This window comes from Microcebus murinus, chromosome 4, assembly GCF_040939455.1.
Source record: "Microcebus murinus isolate Inina chromosome 4, M.murinus_Inina_mat1.0, whole genome shotgun sequence".
Classification (NCBI taxonomy): Eukaryota; Metazoa; Chordata; class Mammalia; order Primates; family Cheirogaleidae; genus Microcebus; species Microcebus murinus.
This window is the reverse complement of record NC_134107.1, coordinates 4,336,564-4,357,315: the sequence shown is the minus strand read 5'-3', so window position 1 is coordinate 4,357,315 and position 20,752 is coordinate 4,336,564. Positions and strand designations below refer to the sequence as shown.

Sequence of the window (20,752 nt, the reverse complement as noted above, 5' to 3'; positions counted from 1 at the left end):
GCCACTGCCCCCAGCATCCTTCCTTGGGGGGCCCCCTGGGGGAGGATGGGGGGACGGGGGGCTCAGGAGGGCATCTGCCACCACTGCAGTCCCGTCCCGCAGCAGCCTGGGGGGGCGGAGCCTCGAGCTCCAGGCTGTAATTTTCGATATATTTAGCGGTGGGGGGCGGGAGGGCTGCTGGGTATAAGCGGCTGTGGGCGCCCACCCTGCAGCACGAGTAGAGCAGGAAGAGACGGCGCTGGAACCCATGGACACGTCGTTCCCCCGCGAGGACCCCGGGCCCCCCACGCCGCGAAAGGCCGACGGCGCTGCCCCCACGGCCCTCACGCTGGGGACGCCGCGCCCCCCGCCCCGAGACCACTTGGTCTGGTCGGTCTTCAGCACCCTCTACCTGAACCTGTGCTGCCTGGGCTTGCTGGCGCTGGCCTACTCCGTCAAGGTGGGTGGCGGGGGCTCTGCACCAGGGTGGTGGGGGCTGGGAGGTCTCAAAGCGGGGCGAGTCCACCCCAAACGCACCGAGGCTGGGGGGACCCGCAGAGTCCCCCTGGTTCATATTCGGATTTTCACAGAGCCTGGGTGGGATGGGGCCGGAGCGGGCACACCCCAGAGGACCCCTCTAGCTGACCCTGCCCTGGCGGGGCCCCAGGCAGTGTCAGGCTACCCCTCCATCCAGACTGTGGGTCCAGAGAGGGCCCCCAGGTGCAGGGGGTGGGGGAAGCTGGGCCCCAGGACCCTAGGACGCGCAGAGATCGGGCCTGTGGCTGCTCTGCAGGCCCGAGACCAGAAGGTGGCTGGGGACCTGGAGGCAGCCCGGCGTTTCGGCTCCAAGGCCAAGTGCTACAACATCCTGGCGGCAATGTGGACGCTGGTGCCGCCGCTGCTGCTCCTGGGGCTGGTGGTGACCGGTGCCCTGCACCTGGCCCGGCTGGCCAAGGACTCCGCTGCCTTCTTCAGCACCAAGTTTGACGACGGGGACTATGACTGACAGGCTGGGTCCCGACCCTGTCCTGACCTGGGCCCGACCCCAGGACGCTGACCCGGGGTGCCGGCCCTCTGGAGCCTGACCCCACCCTGACCCTGGGGCCCTCCAGCCCCAGCACGGGCACTGGATCCATTCGGACCCAGGGGCCTCACCCCACCCTGGAGGTTCCCAGCCCCTAACTCTGCCCCCAGCCCGACTCCCTCCCCACCCACCGGGCTCAGACCCAGTTTCACAATTAAAGTGCCTGGTTCCAGAAAGTGCCTCCTGGGGTTCCCTCCTGGCTGGGGTGGGGGGAGAGAGCTACCCCAGGGACTGACCCCCACCACGGCTCAGCAGCCCTGTTCTGTCCCCACGGCCTGGCCACGGGCAGCCTGTGGCTTCTAGGGTGGAGACGCCTGAGTATTTTAGAACGAAGTCTGGGAACCCAGGCCTTTGATCCCTGCTGCCCTGTGGTTTAGTGGCCTGTGTTCCAGGACATGTGTGGGCGTCTCCCAGTTCCACACGTGTGCCCAGGCCATCCATGCGCGTGTGTGTTTGTGCACGCAGGCCTGTGTGAGTGTCGCGGTCCTGTTTGGGGCTGGGTGTGGGCTGCCCTCCTTCCAGCCTGCTCTGCCCCTGGCGCCCCCTCATTCTGACAGATCTCAGACCCCAGTGGTTTCCTCCCTCCCTGGGCAGTGAGGGTGACTGGGAAGGCGGGCAGGGACTGTCCCCTGGGTGGGGCTCACACACAGGACTGCAGCCCCCTCCGTCCCTCCCTGACTCCCCCATCCCACGAGTGCACAGGCTGTGCCCCCCACAGCACCCCGTGCACCCACCGGAGCCAGCAAAGCCTGGCAGATGGGGGGCACACACACGCACACCGTGTGTGGCTGGGGTGAGGCCAGCAATGACAGGGTGGGCTAATTGCAGGGTCCTTAACTGCAAGGCAGCTCGGGTTTCGAGCACCCCGCCCAGGGTCCCTTCCCTTCCCAGGGAGCCCCCATCTGTGACATGCCCCTGCCAGCAGCTGGCCCACCCGTCTCCATGGAGCCCCACGCGGAGGACGTGTCTGCAGGCCGTGCTGAGCACTGGAGCCAGGCAGGGCTGATCCCACGGCGGACCAAGGACGGCATCAGAGTGCCAGGGACGGAGACTGTGCCCACACTGGGTGAGGGCAGGGCCTGGCTGAGTCGCCTGGGGAAAGCGTAGAGAGCAGCCTCCCGGTCCCGGGCTGAGTCTCCCGGCAAGCTGACGGACCCCGGCCTGCCACGGCCACACGCAGGCACTGGCCCACCACCGCCCACCCAAAAGGGCACCCACTGTGTGCACAGAGGTGATCACATGCACCCGCACATGCTGCAAGTGTCAGGCTGCATCTCTCCTGGGAGCACGGGGCCTCCTACCTCCCCGTACTGGTGCCTGTGCCCATGTCACCGTCTCTGGGCTGCAAAGGCACACTTCTGCCCCTGCCCGGCACAGCCCCACCCTGGCCCCTTGCTGCCCAGTGACAGTGTTCGATGGGGCTCAGCTCTGCAGCTGAGGGGCTAGGCGAGGCCCACGGAGGCCAGGGCTCCATTCCTCAAGGCCACGCACTCTCGGCTCAGCTGGTCCCCACTGTGGCCGTGAGCCCTGGTCACCGCCCATGCACCTGGTCACTGTGGCCACGGGACGCATGTCCGCAGGTTTCTACTCCGCACAGTTCCCGTCAGGGCAGCCACGAGGACGCTCTCAGGCCAGCTCTGCCCTGGGGCACACGCGGTTCCCAGCCGCAGGTGAGCACGGCAGGGACAAGGAGCAGGCCTGGTGGGGGCACTCTGACCCCAGAGCCACCTGGAGACCTCTCCACACACGTCCTTCCCTCCTCCCTCACAAGCCGCAAAGACCTGCATCCAAATGAGGCCCTGGTCTGGCGGCTGCTTCCTGGGGAACGTGGACAAAGTCTCCCCCGAGAACAGGAACAAACGGCGGTGCCAGAGCAGAGGTGGCAGGTGCAGCATCAGGAGACCCTGCTCCTTGCTCAGTGCTAGCTTCAGGGTTGCGGCACTTCCCGACCCCGAGGGGGGTTTTTGGAAGGAAGGAAGCACATCGGCTCTTTTAGAGGAGCAAAGCTTTCCTCGGCACCAAACTTTTATTCCTCAGGCTGACCAGGGCAGGGGGCTCGGTTCCCTCAGGACTTTGCAAAAGGCTCTCTCTCCTCCCTTTTTGGGGAACCGCTGATGGCCACCCCAGGGACTGAGGTCCAGGAGCAGAGGCTGCACAGAGCCTCTGGCATTGGGGGGCCCACCCAGGACAAAAGGGCCAGGGCCATGGCCTCGAATCCAGCACGGTGGGCTCTGGCCCCTCCAGCTGGTCAGCGGAGCAATTCGGGGTCTTGCTGTCACATACACCTGTCCCATTTCCTGGTGACGGGCCCCACCTCCCCACTTCCCTTCCGAAAGGCTGCCACCCCACCTTCTCCGTGCCGGAGGCAGGGAGGCCAGGATGGAGGAGATTAAATCCCCACGATGCCCTGTGAGCTTGGGGCCCAGCCCTGCCTGCTCCTCAAGGGCATGACCTGGAAAGTTCCTTTTTGGCAAAGCTGCAACTGAGTAATTCTGTAGGTGGCCGAGGCCCCTTCCTGCATGCAGGCCCTTTGCCCTGCTGTCCCCACGGAGGCCTGCACCTGCCTCTGCCTCTTGGCAGAGCCGCTGGCCGCTCCCCACGTGGCCCTGTGGACTGTGGTGCCCAGGAAAGGAGAGGGTGGGACGAGAGGTGAGGCTCAGGCTCAGCAGAAGCTCAAGAAGGCGTCCTGGGAAAGCCACGAAAAGGGGTGCCGAGAGGAGGTTGGGGTCCCGTCATTCCACAGGGGCAGACCTGCGCCCCCTGCCCAGGGAGTTGGGGGGGCTCAGGCTAGAGGCAGACGGCCTTGAACTTCAGGCCAAGCAACCTGGACCTTCCCGTGAGCCTGTCTGCAGGTGGACGGCGGGTGGACGGCAGGCCAGGAGCATGTCGAGGAGCAGTGGGCGTGGAGGGTGGCCAGAGGGAGGCCCAGGAGACGACGCTGGGGCCTGCAGCCCGGCTGCTCAGGAGCGGGGCTCCGCGCGAGGCACTCGGCAGGGCTGGAGGGACAGGGGTGGAGTGGAGGGTGCCCTGGGCTCCGCGGCAGGTGTCTCGCACTCCCAGAGCTGGGGCCTACGGGCGGCTACGGGGCTGACTTCTGTATCCGGCCAGCAGAGCGAGGAAAGGAGATCTTTTCTCCTGCAGGTAGAGGGGCAGCCTGGGGGTGAGGGCGCCCTGAGGTTGCAAGTCCCCGGGCTCCCAGGGGCTCTGGGGACGTCTCCCACCTGGCCGCAGAGGCAGCTGAGCCCCCGACGGCCAAAGCTCGGCCTCCAGTGGGGCTGCCCCGGGCCCCGGCTGGGCTGTAACTTCCACCGTCACGGAGTCCTCGGAGAAGGAGAAGTTGAGCTTGTTCCCCCGGTAGAAGATGCCAGAGACGCATACTCTGGGGACCCCGGCCGGGCACACGGGGTCAAAGGTCACGCCTGCCCTGGTGACCCTGCGGGAGGAGAGCCCCGTGAGGGGCAGGTGGGGGGGACCGGGGGGACCCGCCCTCCGCCCTCCACCAGCCACCGCGCTCACCTGAACCCCGTGCACCCGAACAGCACGGCCTGCAGGAAGCCGCCCATGCCGGTCAGGAAGTTCACGGCTCCCGACCCGTCCGCATTCTCCGTCCACACCTGCGGGGGGAGGGGTGGGTGCAGTGGGTACCTCCGGGCCAGGGCTGCACCTGCGGGTCTCTCTGAGGCCGGGCTCCACCCCCACCTTGAAGGGCTCAGCCGCGTTTGCGAAGCTCCTGTCCAGAAAGTTCCGGGCCTGCTCGGGGTCCTTCAGCTCCATCCAGCCCACCGCGAACATGCTCTGGGGGCAGAGGTCAGAGGACAGGCTGGGGTGAGGCCCGCAGTGTGGGGAGGGGAGACGGAAGCCGGTGGGCAGGCTCCCCCCACCCCGCAGCTGCTCACCCAGGTCATGGCGGGGCCCCGGGGGGACGTCACGGCCTCGTAGACCTCCAGGTTTCTCCTGCGCACATCGGGACTCAGGGAGAAGGGGACCGGGTACCCCAGGAGCACCACGTCCGCCTGCTTCACCTGCTCTCCTGAAGGGAGGGGCTGCTGACGGGGGCGGCGGGGCCTCCGGGTGGACAGAGGGGGGTCTGTGGGAGCCCAGGGTCCACTCACCAGGCTCGTACCCATCAAACTCGGGGTGGAAGTTCCGTTCCTGGTCGAAGGGCACCTTGATCTTGTCAGCCACCTCCAGCCACCGCTTGGGGACAGGTAGCCCCAGGTCCCAGGCCAGGGCAGCAGCAAAGCGCAGGCTAGGGACAGAGGGAGGTGACGCTGCAGCCCCAGCCCTCGCAGGGCCAAGGCAGAGCCTGGGGCGGGTCTGGGGTCTCACCTGTTCTGGGCCACCACGTTGGTGTACACGGAGTTGTCGACTCCGGCGTGGTACTCGTCGGGGGGCATGACTCCTGGGCACACAAGGCCGGGGGGCTGCTCAGCGCAGGGTCTCAGGGACCTGCCCTGATGCCAGTGTCAGCGTGGGGCAGCACCCTGCGGGTCCGGGAGCACCCCACCAGCGCGCACCCCGAAGGTGGTACTGCTCCTCCCTGGGGCTCCATTCCACGCGGCTGCACCAAAACTCCGCCACGGCGCTGACCACGTCCCAGCCGCCGGCCTCCCGGAAGAGCTGCAGGTCCTGGACAGAGGCCAGGGCACCGGTCACCCTGCCCAGCGCCCACCTCTGGGCGTCCAGAAAGGAAGCCGCTCCCCGCCGCCAGCTCCCCAGAACAGGCCCGAACAGCGACCCTCACCTGGGTGGCGTGGGACCCTCACCTGGGTGGCGTGGTAGTACAGCTCGAAGGCCAGCACCACCGCCCCGTTGATGTGGATCTCCTGCGTCCCGTAAATGTCCTCGGGGCAGACCTCCAGGCCGGAGCCCGCGCTCTCCCAGGCGAACTTGGCTCCCTGAGGTGGAGGGTGAGGAGCAGACTTGCCCCTGTGCTGGGGGGCAGGGGCAGCCCCCCAACCTCCCCATGCCCTCAGCCTTCACCCCGAGGGGCCAGAGGAGTGGGGGGCACCATGCCCTGTGGGCGCTGCTGCCGTGGGTGCCTGTCCCCACCTTGGGCCAGGGCAGTGATGGGACCCGGGGGTCGTGGGAGCCCTGCTGCTATTCCCCCCTGTGGGCTGGGGGTCTGCCGAGGCTCCACGAGCCCTGGGTGGAGCATCCAGGATCTGCCGGCCCCCCAGAGAGGGCCCCGGGGCAGGTGCCCAGAGCCTCACCTGGTAGCCCAGGTTGTGGGCGTTCTGCAGGGCCCCGCCCAGCGTCCGGACCCGGTACTCCAGGATGGCCCTGGCCGCCTCTGGGTGCAGCATCAGGACCAGCGGGAACATCCAGAGCTCCTGAGGGCACAGCCCCTGATTCCCAAGCTGAGTGGGGCTGACACCTCTGCCCACCCCGGGTCCACCCTGCAGTTCTGGCTGCGCCCAAGGGCTCAGGCCGGAATCCGGCACCGACAGCCCAGCGTAGGAGCCCGACCTCGAGCGACTCAGCCCCCCGAGCCCGCACAGTAGACGGCCACAGCGCCCACCTCGGGGACGTCAGATGAGGGGGGGACCTGGGCAGTCACCCTCAAGGCCTCCACGCCCACCGGCCACCCATGCCCTCAGCTTCCCTGCCTCTCCCCAGTGTCCTCCCTCGGCTCCCCTGGGCAGCCCCACGGGTCTTTCCAGAACGTGCCACTCTCCTGATTAAACCTCCGTGGCTTCCTCGGCCCTCAGGTAAACCCCGAGTGCTACACTGTGCTCTCTACAAAGTCCTGGTGACCTCGGCTTGTTGCTCTTCCTGCGGGAGCGAGGGTCACCCCTGGCTGCCAGGTGCCTTGCACCCTGCAGCTCTGGGCCTTTGCACCTTTGGTCCCTCACCTGGTTACTCTTCTCTACTCACCGTGTACACACCCATCTGCTGAGATGCCACCTCCTCCAAGAAGCCCTCCCTTCTGCCACAGCCCCTGTGCTTCCCCGACCGCAGCCCCGATCCCAGGGAGGGCAGAGGCAGTGTCCCTCCACGTCCACGTGCCACCTGCCATGTGGCTAGTGCCGGGTGGACCACGCTCACCTGGTCCCAGAAGACGTGGCCCCAGTAGCATTCCTCACGGCTCCCGTTGGAGAGGCCACCGGGGCTGAGGCCATGGCAGATGTACTCCGTGGCCCCGGGCGGGGGCAGGGCACTGAGCAGGTAGTAGAGGGAGCCACGCAGGGCCTGGCGCAGGGGCAGGGGCCCTGCCACGTCCAGGCCACGGCCTGCCCAGAGCTGCGCCCAGGCCCGTGTGTGGGTGCTGTACAGAGCACCCCCGGCCTGCAGCTGCATGGCCTCAGCGAGGCAGGCCTGGGCCTCGGCCTGGCTGCTGCCCACCACCGTCAGGAAGTCCCAGGTCCCATCTTCCTGGCCTTCCGCCAGGGTCAGGGCTGGAGGCACTGGTGTCCACAGCATGTGCACCTCCTGCTGCGGCCCTCCAGGCTGCTCAGGGCTGAGGGTGTGGCCATAGAGGTACCTGCAAGAGTGTGGCCGTGCCTCAGAGAGGGGCTCCCCACCTGGACTCCCCAGCTGGGACCCCAGCCCCTTCCTCACCGGGCTCCCTGGAAGTCAGGACCCTGGCGCAGGTCCAGGTCTGGGCTTTCTGGGGAGAAGGCCGACCGCAGCAGCACCGTGACAGGCTCGTGCCCCTCGGTCTGACGGGCAATGGACACACTGAAGGCCAGCACATGGGTCAGTGTGCGGTGGGCGTAGATGCACTGGGAGGCCCGGAAGCTGGGGCCCTCCAGGGTGTGCAGAAAGGAACCTGGGCAGGGTGGGAGGGAAGGCAGGGCCAGCCATGGAAGGCTGCAAAGCTGCAGGGCTCCTGAAGCTGCAAGGCCTCGCAGCCCAGTGGCCGCCCTGGGGGGTCAAGTCCCGCTGACCTCTGGCTGCCTCTCCCCACCAGGAGGCAGATCCGCCCCCTGACCCTCAGTTCCTCTGTCTGAGAAGCTGCAGCTGCACCGGGACCTCGGGACCTGACCCAGATGGAGGGAAGGGGGACCCTTGTGTGCACTGTGGCCTCTGGGCCTCCTCTTCCTTGTAAGATTCCTGTGTGGGGCCAGGAGGTGCCGGGTGGGATCTGCCAGTGCGGTTCTCCCGCTCACCTGGAACAGCAGCCTGGGGGGCAGGTGGTAATACCTGTGCTGGTGTCCAGGGCAAAGGTCTCCGTCAGCTGTCCCCCCTTCCCTGCAGGAGCCTCCAGCCGGACGTTGAGGGGGCTGGGCAGAGCCGCTCGGTGTGTGTCCGTCCCGACCCCATTGTACACGCCGCTCACATGCAGCGTGTCATAATACACACGTGTGCCCAGGTATGCGTTGGTCACGGTGGCCAAGAGCCGGGGGTCACTGGGCAGAGAGTGGGCAGTGAAAACGGTGGGGTCCTCACTGGCGTCCTCCATGGTCAGCTGCAGGGGCCTGGAGAAGGGGCCGGCCCCGTGATGGCCTGAGCCTCTGTCTTGGGACTCCCTCAGCCCCTCACAGCCCCCCAACAGGTGGTGGCAGGTGTGGGACTGGCGGGAGCCCTGACACTCCACAGCTCCACCCCTGAGCCACCCTCAACTCTCAGGGGAGCTCAGTACCCCAGGAGCGATTTCCAGGGACACACCTGAGTCCCCAGACCTGTCCCCCAACTCCCACCTGAGAACCACAATCCCAACCCTTGGCAGGACTCCCTGGCCTGCTCTCCAAGCTGCAGCCCCTGCACCAGGTCCTAAGCCCCTTCCTGTGGCCCAGGCCGGTTAGGAAGTCGTGGCCCCCACCCCTCCTCCAGGCTGCGCCAGGGCAGGAAGGGGCCGAGTCCCGCCCGGGGCTGGGGAAGGCAGGCAGGTGGTCCCGGGGACTGCGTGGTCACTGGATACCCTGCGTGGGCAGCTGGGTACCTCCGCTCCACCCCAGGACGAGGCCGCTGCTCCTCCCGCGGGTCGCCGCGTCAACAGGAAGGCTCGGCGGTCCCGCCCCTGAGAGCCTGCCGGGGCGGGGCAGCTGGGCTGGAGGCTGCTCAGCCAGCTGCTGCTGCTGGCTGCAGTCCCTGCCCTCCGCGTGGGCCTTGTTCTCTGCTGGGACCTCAGTGAGAGGCAACCTTTGGCCCGAAGCTGTCTCCAAGGGGAACTTTGAGGGGCCCAGTGGGGCTTCTGGCTGCTTCCCTCTCCAATTCCCACCTCCCCCCGTGCCCCTCCTTCAGGGCGGGGCCTGGCCACTTCCCCTGGAGAGCACTCTTCTCTTTGCCTGGGGACCCCACCTTTTGGTCCCCCAACCTTGCGCCCAGACCTCCTCGACACACCTGCCAACTGGACACCCCAGGGCTGGGCCCTGCTCTCCCTCCTGGCCACCGAGACGCTCCGACTCAGTGCACCCGTGCCCCAGAACCTGCTCCTCCTGCGGCCCCTCCATCACAGGTGACCTCAGCTCCACCATCCTGCTGCTTGGGCCAAAAGCCTTGGCTCACCTCTGCCCCTCGGCCCCTCCAGGCCTCCACCCATGCCCAGCCACAGACAGGTCCTGCGGGTCCACCTGCCTGGATCACTCTCCAGGTGCTGCTCAGAGCCTGCACTGGCCTCTACCCCGAAACCCCCGCCCCACACCCCTGGGTTCTAGACCTCATCTCCTACCCCTCCCCCACTCCACTGCAGCTACCCTGGCTTCCTTGCTGCTTCTAGAACTTCCTGAGCATGCTCCCCTTCCCGAACCATGCTCTGGCCCCTTGGGTTTCAATGCCTCAAGACCCCTTGGGGCTCCTTCACTTCCCCTCTTTGCAAATGCCCAGCCCCTATGGACGCTTCCCCAGACCCCTCACGCGTGGCAGGAGACCCTCCCGCTGCTTTGCTGCCCTGCATGGCACCTGTCAGCCCTTACCTACGTGTCCTCATTGCGTGGTGTCACGTGTTTGTGTTATGCAGACCTTTACATCCCGGCATATTAGGTGCCATGTGTAGTGATGCTGTTACATATTTACATATTTATTGTACTGTGTATCGCATGTCTGTGTATTCTCTGTCTTCCTGCCTAGAATGTTAGCTCTCGGAGGATGGGGTTTTTTATCTGTGTTGTGGAATGAAGGAATCCATTTAGAAAGTGGATTAGAGGGGAATTTCCCCTGGAAGTTGAGGGGCTGACTCCAGCGTCCCCCCACCTGGGCTGAGCCCGGCAGTGCTGAGCAGGGGAGACGCCAAGACCCGGGGCTGACACTCCTGGCCCTGCCCGAGAGGCCACGCCACGCCTCTGCAGTCAGGCCGGCCCCCAGCTTGGTTTCCTCATGGCTGAGCTGGGGAAGCTCAGCCCTGCCTGTGCAGGTGGGTGGCTGGAGAGGCCGTGAGCACCTGTTAGACGCCTGGCCACGTGTAGCAGAGCCAGTGGAAACGACCCCGAAGGAGAATGACTGTCGGTGCGTGGGGGCTGCCCACTCGCCGTGCTGCTCTCCCCCAGTCTCTCTTCCCAGAGACCTCAGACAGAGTGGACACCTCCAGGCTCAGGCCACACAGCCTTGGTGATGGTCTCAGTCCTAATGCCAAGACCCAAATCAATGGGGAGGGACAGTGACCTGCAGACCCACACTGCAGTCGGGGCCAGCCAGGAAGGGGCGGCGCTGCCGGCACACAGTAGGCGCTCAGTTAGTTGGAGCTTGAACCATTGTTATAACTGTTGGGGGCATCTGGGAGGGGCATGGCTGGAGGGAGCAGTGGTGGGGCTCGGGGTGTCCCCCAGGGCGTGGAGGGAGGGGTAGCTCTCAGGCCTGTACCAGGCAGCGGCTGTGTCTGGGGCCCCCACTGGCTTCTCCAGGGCCTCTTGGCTCCAAAGAGTTGCCCAGAGGCTGAGAGCAACATCCTCTCACGCTTGGAATGGGGAAGTCTCCTCTGCAGGGGCTCTGACTGCAGCCTTCTCCACCCTGCTCTGGCTTCCAGCGTCTCAGAGGGCTCTGCTGAGTCCGGCGGGGGCCCGGGGCGGCTGTCCTGAGCCTCAGAGGGCACCCTGAGTCCGGCGGGGCCCGGGGCGGCTGTCCTGAGCCTCAGAGGGCACCCTGAGTCCGGCGGGGCCCGGGGCGGCTGTCCAGAGCCTCAGAGGGCACTGGAGACTCCCACGGGTGGCTCAGGGTGGCTGTCCAGAGCCTCAGAGGGCACCCTGAGTCCGGCGGGGGCCCGGGGCGGCTGTCCAGAGCCTCAGAGGGCACCCTGAGTCCGGCGGGGGCCCGGGCCGGCTGTTCTGAGCCTCAGAGGGCACCCTGAGTCCGGCGGGGGCCCGGGGTGGCTGTCCTGAGCCTCAGAGGGCACCCTGAGTCCGGCGGGGGCCCGGGGCGGCTGTCCTGAGCCTCAGAGGGCACCCTGAGTCCGGCGGGGGCCCGGGGCGGCTGTCCTGAGCCTCAGAGGGCACTGGTGACTCCCAAGGGTGGCTCAGGGTGGCTGTCCAGAGCCTCAGAGGGCACTGGTGACTCCCGAGTGTGGCTCGGGGCGGCTGTCCAGCGCTGGATGCATGATGACCAGATCTGGCTTTTCTGTCTTCACAGCCTGAAGCTCCTGCACGGACCCCTCACTCAGCTCCACGGAGGTCAGGCTATGGCCACATGCACAGGACAGGGCATGGTCAGTGGGGGGAAGAGGCCGGGGCTGCTGGAGGGCAGGAGGTGGGCAGGGAAGGGGTCTGCCCCAGGCTGTGCCACAGGCACACAGGGACAGACGGTGGTCAGTTAGGAGGTTTGTCAGAGGCTGGTAAAGAGAGGCAGGGGTGGGGGCCTTTGGAGCAGTAAAACGGCGTCCAGATCACTGGACCAGTCCATGGCCGTGGGCACAGACAGCAGACTTGGGCAGGCAGAGTGGTCAAGGCCCAGGGCTGTGGCCAGGGCTTCAGAGGGGCTCTCTCAGGGCTGGGCTCCCAGGTCTGTGTTTAAGGTCGGTCACTTGGGAGGTCCCTCGGAGGGGCTCCTATTCAGGGTCCAGGGGAAGCCCCCAGGCATCCAGCCCCCACCCAGGTTGACAGGCTGTGTCCCCACACCCTTCCCGCCCCTGCCTCCACCTGAGGGTCTGCAGGCTGCACGCTGGGTGCTGCAGGACGGCACACAGGTAGGTCACCATGGAGCCGGGCAGCTGACAGCCACTGAGATCCAGAGTGGTCAGGGCGGGGCTCTGCCGGAGCATGGCAACCAGGTACTGGAGGGCTCCCTGGGGGCCAGGCAGCTGCAGCCTGTGGGGAGGGCTGACCTCAGGAGCTGCTGAGTGCGGGGGCCCATCCCTCAGTCCCTCCCCGGCCAGGCCTTACCTAAGCGTCTGCACCCGGCACTGGGGCCAGGCCAGGCCCTCGCTCAGCAAACGCAGGCCGACCTCACTGAGCCGGCAGTGGAGGAGGCTCAGCTCCGTCAGGGCAGGGGCTGCCCGCAGGGCCTCAGAGAGGTCCCGGCAGACCGTGTCCGGGAGTTTGCAGTGGGAAAACCTGTGGTCAAGAAGCACGCTTCTACAAGCTCCTCAGCCACCTCCCCACCCCCATTCCCAGGTGGCCTGCGGTCCTCCCAGGACCCCACAGGGCCTTCCCTCCCTTTGCCACCACGTGTCCCTGGGAGCTGTGTCCACTGTGTCCACACACTGCTCTGTGGCCCCTTCTCCCTCATGAGCCTTTTTTTTTCTGAGACAGAGTCTCACTCACTCTGTTGCCTGGGCTAGAGTGCCGTGGCATCAGCCTAGCTCACAGCAACCTCCAACTGCTGGGCTCAAGCGATCCTCCTGCCTCGGCCTCCTGAGTGGCTGGGACTACAGGCATGCGCCACAATGCCCGGCTCATTTTTTCTATATATTTTTAGTTGGCCAATTAATTTCTTTCTATTTTTAGTAGAGATGAGGTCTCACTCTTGCTCAGGCTGGTTTTGAACTCCTGACCTCGAGCAATCCTCCCACCTCGTCCTCCCAAAGTGCTAGGATTACAGGCGTGAGCCACCACGCCCGGCCGCTTACGAGCTTTTTGATGATCCGAGACAGACCTCATTTTCAACACATTTGAGTGCCACATAGCTGTCCATCAAGTTGAGATGGGCCCTCGTTTATTCAGCCAGCCAGTCCCTAAAGTTTGGGTAGTGGTGTTGTCTCTACTTTCTTTTTTTTTTTTAATTCTTTTTTATTTTTTTCCCTTTCAAACTTTAGTACAATGTATCTACTTTTTTGCCATGATAAATAGTGGTGTGCTGAACATCTCTATGCACTTAACTTACCAGTAGAATCGCTGGCCAAATAGGATCACCTTTCTGGCTCCTATGTTTACCTCCCTATCGCCATATCCTGCCCCCGCCCCCGCCACACTAGGCTGATTTGCCATGTCACCATTGACACATGGCAGCCTATTTCATCATGCCCATCGCTGCTGGTTGCTACAATGTTTCTTACCTCTGCTCCCTTGGTGATAGCTAAGAGTAATTGGACAGTCATTTCATTCTGAGTCCTGTACATGTGTAACCTTGTTAAATCTCACATCATCCTCTTAGGCAGCATCTACTGGCTCCATTCCCAAGTGTGGATACAGTGACTAGCCCAAGGGCACACAGAGCATGCTGGGATCTGCAGGCCACCTGACCCTCGGGCCTAAGCCTGGCCATTGCCCTCCATCGCTTGCATCTAAGAATCCAGAGGGATCACCCTGCAGTTTCCAACAGCACTCAGCAGCCTTCTTTTGCAAGGAAAATACATTATTTTCTTCTTTATTTCTCCCCTAGAATGCTTAGCTGCACTCTGCTTTCCATGCAGGCCAGGACTAAACCTTTTCCTACCATCACCTAACCTGGTGACAAAGCCGAGGACCCCTCTATAACCCTTGTCCCCCTGCCCTGTGTGGTGGAGCCTGCCAACCCCAGCACCAGACCCGAGGCCACAGGCTCTCAGCCTGTCCCTCAGCTACTCCCACCAGGCCACACTCTGTCTCTGCCCAGGGCATCCCACTCTCTGTCCCCCCGTGGGAGGGGCTGAGGGGTGGGCACTCACGTGAGGCTGGTCAGACCGCACTGCTGGTCAGTCATGGCCTCAAAGAGTGGACACAGTGAGGAGGGCGGGAGTTGTTTCGTTGTGGCTCGAGAACTGCTGGGAGAGAGAGGAAGGTGAAGCCCATCTTGGCCCTCCCAGTCACCCGCCCCCAGAAAGGGCTCCTTCCCATCCTTAGTCCTGGGGTCTCAGTGCTGCCCTGCCCCTCACCTGCAAGCTCAGCCGGGACCTCCCCACCCCTCCCCCCACCAAACCCAGAATGAAACCACTTGTCTGTGGCCAGTGTGAGCATGTCACCCACATTCCCAAGGTGGGTCTTCAGGTCCCCAGGCCCAGCCCCTGCCAGCGTCCTGACATCCATTCTCTCAATAGATGTCACGCACACCTAGGCAGGTGCTGAGTTGGAGATAAATCCAAAGAAATTCTCCTAAGCCTTGCCCTGTCTGGTGGAGGAGACAGGCATGGGCAGGTCTCATGGCAGGATGGTCAACAGGCCAATTCGGGGGCCAGTGGAGTCCTAGGCCGGCTGTGGGAGCCAGGGCAGCCTTTGAAGACAGGCAGCAAACAGAATGTTCTGGTGGAGGGAACGGCAAGTGCAAAGGCCCAGTGCACAGAGGACATGGTGTATTCCAGAACTTATTAGGAGAAGGTGTAAAAGTGTGTGTGTGTGTGTGTGTGTGGGGTTGACCAGAGCGCATGGCCATGCTGGGAGGTTGCCTTGGTTGTGCATGACTGGGAGTGGGCACAGTGAGGACCCCCTGGGGAAGAAGGTGGCCAGTGGGCAGCTACCTTGCAAGGAGGTGAACACAGCAGCCCCAAGTTCCTCTCTCCTGTCTGAGAGAGCAGGTGCCAGGTCTGGACACACTCCCCAGGCACAGATGGACACTGAGGCTCAGGGGCATGCTTAGGCACCCATGCCTCCCACACAGGAGGACCTCTCTGCCCTGGACACTCACCTGCTGCTGCCCAGGTGGCCCTGCAGCCGCTTCACCAGGCTCTTCTTCTTCCTCTTCTGTGCAGCGGCCAGTCTGCAGCTGACCAGCCGAAGCGCCTGTCCCGTGGGGCAGCACCTCACGCAGTAGCTCAGGACAGCGATGTCCATACGGCTGAAGCTCACACGCTCCAGCGCCAGCTCGGGGAAGCTGCCCAGGGCCTGGCGCACAAAGGCATCCTCCTGCGACTCGTACAGGCAGTACAGCAGCTCCAGCGGGTAGTTCAGCTCCTCCTCCTCCTCCTCCTCCTCTGGCTCTTCCTTGTCCTCGAGCACTTCGGTCCCCTCTGGTGTCGCCCTGGGGCAGCCCTGCCCCTGCACCCACCGCAGGGCGTGCCGCTTCACTCTCTCCGAGACCACGCAGCCGAAGTGGTGCTCGATGTCGCGCATCCGCTCCGCGCTCAGTAGTCCAAAGAGGAAGCGCGTGGTGAGCGCAAGGTAGTGGCGCAGCTGGGCGTCCCCACGCAGGAGCGTCCCAAGGCCGCCAGCCTCTCCGCCGGGAGACCCCTCGTCCTCCAGCAGGTAGGAGAGGGCTGCGAAGAACTCCTGGAAGCTCTGGTCGGTGAACTGGTAGGTGACCTCGGTCTCCAGCACGCCGGGCAGCTCTTTCTTGCTGAGAAACAGTGTCTGGACTTTGGAGCCGCGAAGCTCCAGTCGCTCCAGGTCCTTCTCAGCGAACTGAGCCCTGTGCCCCAGGACGCCCTCGCGGGCCAGGCGGCACAGCTTGCGCAGCTCTCCCTGCACGCGGGGCCGGTCCGCGGCGGGAGCGGAGCTCAGCACGCTGGCAATGAAAAGCAGGTACATGGCCGTGGTGGTCTTGGAGGTGCGAGACAGGTCCCGGCCGAGCTCCAGCTGCTGGCGCAGCACGGTGCACACGATCCAGCACACGAAGGGCACGAAGCACAGCGCGAACAACGTCTCGTTCTCTTTCACGAAGCGGTAGGCGCGCTCGGCCCTCCACTCGTCCTGGAAGAACTTGTAGAAATACTTCTTCTTGTCCTTGTCGGAGAAGCCGCAAACCTCGGCGCACTGCGGGGAGCACAGGCGGCCCTGCAGCCTCCCGGGGGCGGAGGCGCGCGCGGTCACCAGCAGGCGGGCCGTGGGCAGCAGCGCCTTGTTCAGCAGCCCGCACAGCACCCGCGCGCCGCTCGTAGCCTCGAAGGGGTCTGTGCAGGGCGCGGCTTCGGGGGCGTCCGGCGCCGGCAGCTCGTCCGCGCCGTCCAGGATGAAGAGGAGCCGCTGCGGCTGCCCCAGCATCTGCTGCACCGGCGCACCGCGGTCTGGGCACTGGTCCAGGATCAGGTCGGCCAGGCTGCGCGCGCCAGGCCGCTCCAGCAGCTCGCCGCACGGCATGAAGAAGGCGAAGTCCACCTGGCTCTGGTAGAGCTTGCCCGCCGCCCAGTCGTACAGGATTTTCTTGGCCGCCATGGTCTTGCCGATGCCCGCCGGGCCCTGCAGCACCACGGTCAGCGGCCGCTGGCCCTCCTTGTCGCGGCGGTACAGCCGGCTGAAGGTGTGTGTGTCCGAGCGGCGCGCGCGCTGCGGCTCGGGCGCCTCCGCCGGCCCCAGCGCCTCCTCCTCCAGGGCGCCGCTCTCGGCCGCGATGAGCAGCTTGGTGAAGCGCTTGCTGATCTTCACCGAGCGCGCATTTCTCTCCTTCACTTTGGCGTGCTGCCGCAGCACGTGCTCCCGGTACTTCTTCTTGTACTCTGGCGGGAGCGGGGACCGACGGCGCGGTGGCGTCAGTCGACCTCCGGGAGCCAGCCGAGGGCCTCCCCGCCCAGCTCGGGCCTCAGTTTCCTCTGCTGTGCCACAGCCTCCTCCCCCGCCAGCCTTCCCACGCCTGGTCCTCCCAGGACCAGCTGTTGGGAACCCCCAGGCGGTGTCGGGACGCTCGAGCTCCAGCCTGGGGCTCAGGGGCACTCGGGCCTGCACCCTCCCGCTCCCCCCAGAGAGACCTACCAGACAAGGAGAGCAGCGCCGAGGAGCTGCGGCCGAGCCCTGGAAGGAAAACCTGCGGTGAGGCCCCGCCTAGGGCGGGGCGCGATCGCAGGCGGGGGTCGCGCTCCGCAGCTCCCAGGGTCCCGCGGGGGATTTTCCCAGGGAGCGGCGAGGGGCGGGGCGAGACAGCCCGGACCCGAGGGGTGGGGGGGCGGCTCCGAGACAGCCCGGACCTGAGGGGTGGGGGGCGGCTCTGGGACAGCCGGGACCCGAGGGGTGGGGGGGCGGCTCCGGGACAGCCGGGCCCCGAGGGGTGGGTGGGGCGGGGCCGGGACAGCCCGGACCCGAGGGGTGGGGGGAGCGGCTCCGGGACAGCCCGGACCCGAGGGGTGGGGGGAGCGGCTCCGGGACAGCCGGGACCCGAGGGGTGGGGGGGCGGCTCCGGGACAGCCCGGACCCGAGGGGTGGGGGGAGCGGGGCCGGGACAGCGGGACCCGAGGGGTGGGGGGAGCGGCTCCGGGACAGCGGGACCCGAGGGGTGGGGGGGGTGGCTCCGAGACAGCCCTGACCCGAGGGGTGGGGGGGCGGCTCCGGGACAGCCGGGACCCGAGGGGTGGGGGGGCGGCTCCGGGACAGCGGGACCCGAGGGGTGGGGGGGGTGGCTCCGGGACAGCCGGGACCCGAGGGGTGGGGGGGGCGGCTCCGAGACAGCCCTGACCCGAGGGGTGTGGGGGGTGGCTCCGGGACAGCCCGGGACCCGAGGGGTGGGGGGGGTGGCTCCGGGACAGCCCGGGACCCGAGGGGTGGGGGGGGCGGCTCCGGGACAGCCCGGGACCCGAGGGGTGTGGGGGGGCGGCTCCGGGACAGCCCGGGACCCGAGGGGTGGGGGGAGCGGCTCCGGGACAGCCCGGGACCCGAGGGGTGGGGGGAGCGGCTCCGGGACAGCCCGGGACCCGAGGGGTGGGGGGGGTGGCTCCGGGACAGCCCGGGACCCGAGGGGTGGGGGGGGCGGCTCCGGGACAGCCCGGGACCCGAGGGGTGTGGGGGGGCGGCTCCGGGACAGCCGGGACCCGAGGGGTGGGGGGAGCGGCTCCGGGACAGCCCGGGACCCGAGGGGTGGGGGGGGCGGCTCCGGGACAGCCGGGACCCGAGGGGTGGGGGGGCGGCTCCGGGACAGCCCGGACCCGAGGGGTGGGGGGAGCGGGGCCGGGACAGCGGGACCCGAGGGGTGGGGGGAGCGGCTCCGGGACAGCGGGACCCGAGGGGTGGGGGGGGTGGCTCCGAGACAGCCCTGACCCGAGGGGTGGGGGGGCGGCTCCGGGACAGCCGGGACCCGAGGGGTGGGGGGGCGGCTCCGGGACAGCGGGACCCGAGGGGTGGGGGGGGTGGCTCCGGGACAGCCGGGACCCGAGGGGTGGGGGGGGCGGCTCCGAGACAGCCCTGACCCGAGGGGTGTGGGGGGTGGCTCCGGGACAGCCCGGGACCCGAAGGGTGGGGGGGGTGGCTCCGGGACAGCCCGGGACCCGAGGGGTGGGGGGGGCGGCTCCGGGACAGCCCGGGACCCGAGGGGTGGGGGGGGTGGCTCCGGGACAGCCGGGACCCGAGGGGTGGGGGGAGCGGCTCCGGGACAGCCCGGACCCGAGGGGTGGGGGGGGGTGGCTCCGGGACAGCCGGGACCCGAGGGGTGGGGGGAGCGGCTCCGGGACAGCCGGGACCCGAGGGGTGGGGGGAGCGGCTCCGGGACAGCCCGGACCCGAGGGGTGGGGGGGGCGGCTCCGAGACAGCCCTGACCCGAGGGGTGTGGGGGGTGGCTCCGGGACAGCCCGGGACCCGAGGGGTGGGGGGGGTGGCTCTGGGACAGCCCGGACCCGAGGGGTGGGGGGGCGGCTCTGGGACAGCCCGGACCCGAGGGGTGGGGGGGGCGGCTCCGGGACAGCCCGGCCCCGAGGGGTGGGGGTGGCGGGTCCGGGACAGCGGGGACCCGAGGGGTGGGGGGGGCGGCTCCGGGACAGCCGGGACCCGAGGGGTGGGGGGAGCGGCTCCGGGACCTCCCACCCCGAGCTCACGCTGCAGCCGCTGCTCCTTGAGCCGCGCCGCCACGTCGCGCACGTCCGCCCGCTTCAGGGTCTTGCGGGCCACGTCCAGCGCCGGCTCCGGTCCGTAGAAGTTGGTCAGCTGCTCGGCCAGGTCCACGGCGTCCGCGAGCTCCAGCCGCCCCCATGGGATGCTGCGCCCGTCCGCCAGCGAGTCCCGGAGCTTGTGGCGGAAGCGCTTCAGCTGCTCCTGGCTGAGGTCCTCCAGTGCGGCCAGGAGCAGCTCGCGGGCCACGGCGGCGCGGGGCCCCATGCTGCAGGCGGGAGTCGGAGGCTGTCCCCTTGACCGATCCCGTCCCACCGCCCCTCCCCCCCTCCCCACTCCGGTGTCTGCTCCCGGCAGGGATGCTGACATGCCCAGGCCCTCCCAAGGGGCTCCGGGCCAAGGAGTAGATGCAATCCACGGGTAAGGGGTACAGAGGCAGGAGAGACTCCAGACTCCCTTCGCCCCTCCCAAGAGGGGGGTCAAGGCCTCTTGGCCTTCCAAGAGGAAGTGGGCACAGGCCGTTGCCGACCCAAGCGCTGGGGGAGGCCTTCCTGCTCCATCCTTCCCTTCCACTTTGTTCTTTCCACATACCTGGCCAGGCAGGGTCAAATGCTCAAGGTGAGGTGTCTACAAGGGCCTATGTGCTCCCCTTTCCCTCCCCTCCCTGCGAGCCTGGAGCAGAGCTGGTCCCAGCAGGCTGGCCCAGGCTGTATTCCTGGACCCCCACCCCAGGCTACTGTTCAATGGGCCCAGCCTGGGGACCTTGCTCCAGGGGCAGACTACACAAATGGCATCTGTAGGGTCCTTCAGAATCCTGAGCCTGGGATGGGGCTGGGGGAAGGATGTGGACAGGGGTGTGAAACCCCAAGGGGTCAGCCAGTGGATAGGGTGGAGGCCCCAGGCGGGCTGAGACTAACCAATCCCAGGTGACCATGCTGGGAGCCTGCACTCACCTGGGGCAGGAGGCCTCGGGCCCATCCATGGAGTCTCCTCCCTGGATCTATCTCTCAGGAGCAGAGGCAGGCATCAGAGAGGTATCCCTTCCCCAGGCTGACCTGGAGCCAAGTCTTAGGGGGTCGTTCAGCCGGGTCCATTCCCCAGGTCAGCACACCCCAGCTCAATCAGCACTGAGATGTCCTTCTGACAGTCACCAAGCTCCCAAACTCAGGCACTATGGCACAGGCACACTGCCACCTTTTAAGTGCTCTGCTTGGTGACCTTTGATTTCTTACAAGTCCTTTATTCCATTAACATTCCCCAAGAACCCATGGGGCGTGGCATCAAGGAATGGCTGTGAGCAGGTCACAGCAGAACAAGGTGGGCTGCATGGAGGGGGTGGCTGGCTCAGAATGAGCCCTTCAGCCAAGGCCTCAAGAGAGGTTAGAGCCCGAAGCAGGAGGGAGGAAGGGCTTTCAGGTAGAGGGACACTGAGAACAACAGAGGATGTGCACAGTGTTACGGGGAAGGCAGGCTAGCAGCAGGCACGAGGAGCTGCTGGGACAGGGACAAACTGAAGCTCCCCAAACCAGACCTGAGCAGGTTGTCAGGCAGAGGTTTGCACATGAAGCATGCATGTAAGCCCCGGGACTACGTGTGACCACAAGCGTGTGGTTCCAGTGACAGCGAGTGGAATATGTGGTGTGTGGACGGGAGAAATGGGGGCGTGTGTGTCTGTGTGACCACATTGACATTGTGTCTGTGTGGACATACCTGTGCTGGGCTAAAC

General features: G+C 66.6%; 3 protein-coding genes across 4 annotated transcripts; 1 reads left to right on the top strand and 2 right to left on the bottom strand.

Moving 5' to 3' along the window:
• Positions 1–225: 225 nt before the first annotated feature.
• On the top strand, positions 226–1,053 carry IFITM5 (interferon induced transmembrane protein 5). Its single transcript, XM_012769614.2, has 2 exons — positions 226–439; positions 773–1,053. The coding sequence occupies exons 1-2, from the start codon at positions 248–250 to the stop codon at positions 983–985; spliced, it is 405 nt and encodes a 134-aa protein (XP_012625068.1). The 5' UTR covers positions 226–247; the 3' UTR covers positions 986–1,053.
• A 1,982-nt stretch (positions 1,054–3,035) lies between these two features.
• PGGHG (protein-glucosylgalactosylhydroxylysine glucosidase) lies at positions 3,036–9,187 on the bottom strand. 2 transcript variants are annotated; one of them, XM_076001585.1, is made up of 14 exons: positions 8,707–8,942; positions 8,210–8,484; positions 7,625–7,835; positions 7,112–7,547; positions 6,277–6,396; positions 5,830–5,961; positions 5,581–5,692; positions 5,393–5,465; positions 5,176–5,312; positions 4,960–5,093; positions 4,763–4,858; positions 4,580–4,677; positions 4,285–4,496; positions 3,036–4,198 (listed from the first exon to the last, which is right to left on the bottom strand). In XM_076001585.1, exons 2-14 carry the CDS (start codon positions 8,466–8,468, stop codon positions 4,143–4,145), a joined length of 2,076 nt encoding a protein of 691 aa, XP_075857700.1. In that variant the 5' UTR covers positions 8,469–8,484; positions 8,707–8,942; the 3' UTR covers positions 3,036–4,142. The 2 variants fall into 2 exon arrangements, with proteins under 2 accessions (XP_075857700.1, XP_012625039.1); XM_012769585.3 differs by lacking the exon at positions 8,707–8,942 and adding an exon at positions 8,949–9,187 and having other exon boundaries at positions 3,037–4,198.
• A 1,419-nt stretch (positions 9,188–10,606) lies between these two features.
• Positions 10,607–20,184, bottom strand: NLRP6 (NLR family pyrin domain containing 6). Its single transcript, XM_012769581.3, has 8 exons — positions 19,980–20,184; positions 19,014–19,294; positions 16,969–17,007; positions 14,972–16,715; positions 14,019–14,111; positions 12,316–12,486; positions 12,073–12,240; positions 10,607–11,613 (listed from the first exon to the last, which is right to left on the bottom strand). Exons 1-8 carry the CDS (start codon positions 20,006–20,008, stop codon positions 11,475–11,477), a joined length of 2,664 nt encoding a protein of 887 aa, XP_012625035.2. The 5' UTR covers positions 20,009–20,184; the 3' UTR covers positions 10,607–11,474.
• Positions 20,185–20,752: the final 568 nt, after the last annotated feature.

Excerpts from the sequence above, each read along its gene's own strand:
- PGGHG (XM_012769585.3), bottom strand. The coding sequence starts at position 8,468 with ATGGAGGACGCCAGTGAGGACCCCACCGTTTTCACTGCCCACTCTCTG. Across the intron at positions 5,962-6,276 it reads CCCACAACCTGGGCTACCAG|GGAGCCAAGTTCGCCTGGGA; the intron begins GTGAGGCTCTGG and ends CCTCCACCTCAG. Across the intron at positions 4,497-4,579 it reads TTCGGGTGCACGGGGTTCAG|GGTCACCAGGGCAGGCGTGA; the intron begins GTGAGCGCGGTG and ends CTCCTCCCGCAG.
- IFITM5 (XM_012769614.2), top strand. The coding sequence starts at position 248 with ATGGACACGTCGTTCCCCCGCGAGGACCCCGGGCCCCCCACGCCGCGA. Across the intron at positions 440-772 it reads CGCTGGCCTACTCCGTCAAG|GCCCGAGACCAGAAGGTGGC; the intron begins GTGGGTGGCGGG and ends GCTGCTCTGCAG.
- NLRP6 (XM_012769581.3), bottom strand. The coding sequence starts at position 20,008 with ATGGATGGGCCCGAGGCCTCCTGCCCCAG. Across the intron at positions 12,241-12,315 it reads TGCCGGGTGCAGACGCTTAG|GCTGCAGCTGCCTGGCCCCC; the intron begins GTAAGGCCTGGC and ends CCCTCCCCACAG. Across the intron at positions 11,614-12,072 it reads TGCAGCCTGCAGACCCTCAG|CCTGACCTCCGTGGAGCTGA; the intron begins GTGGAGGCAGGG and ends ATGTGGCCATAG.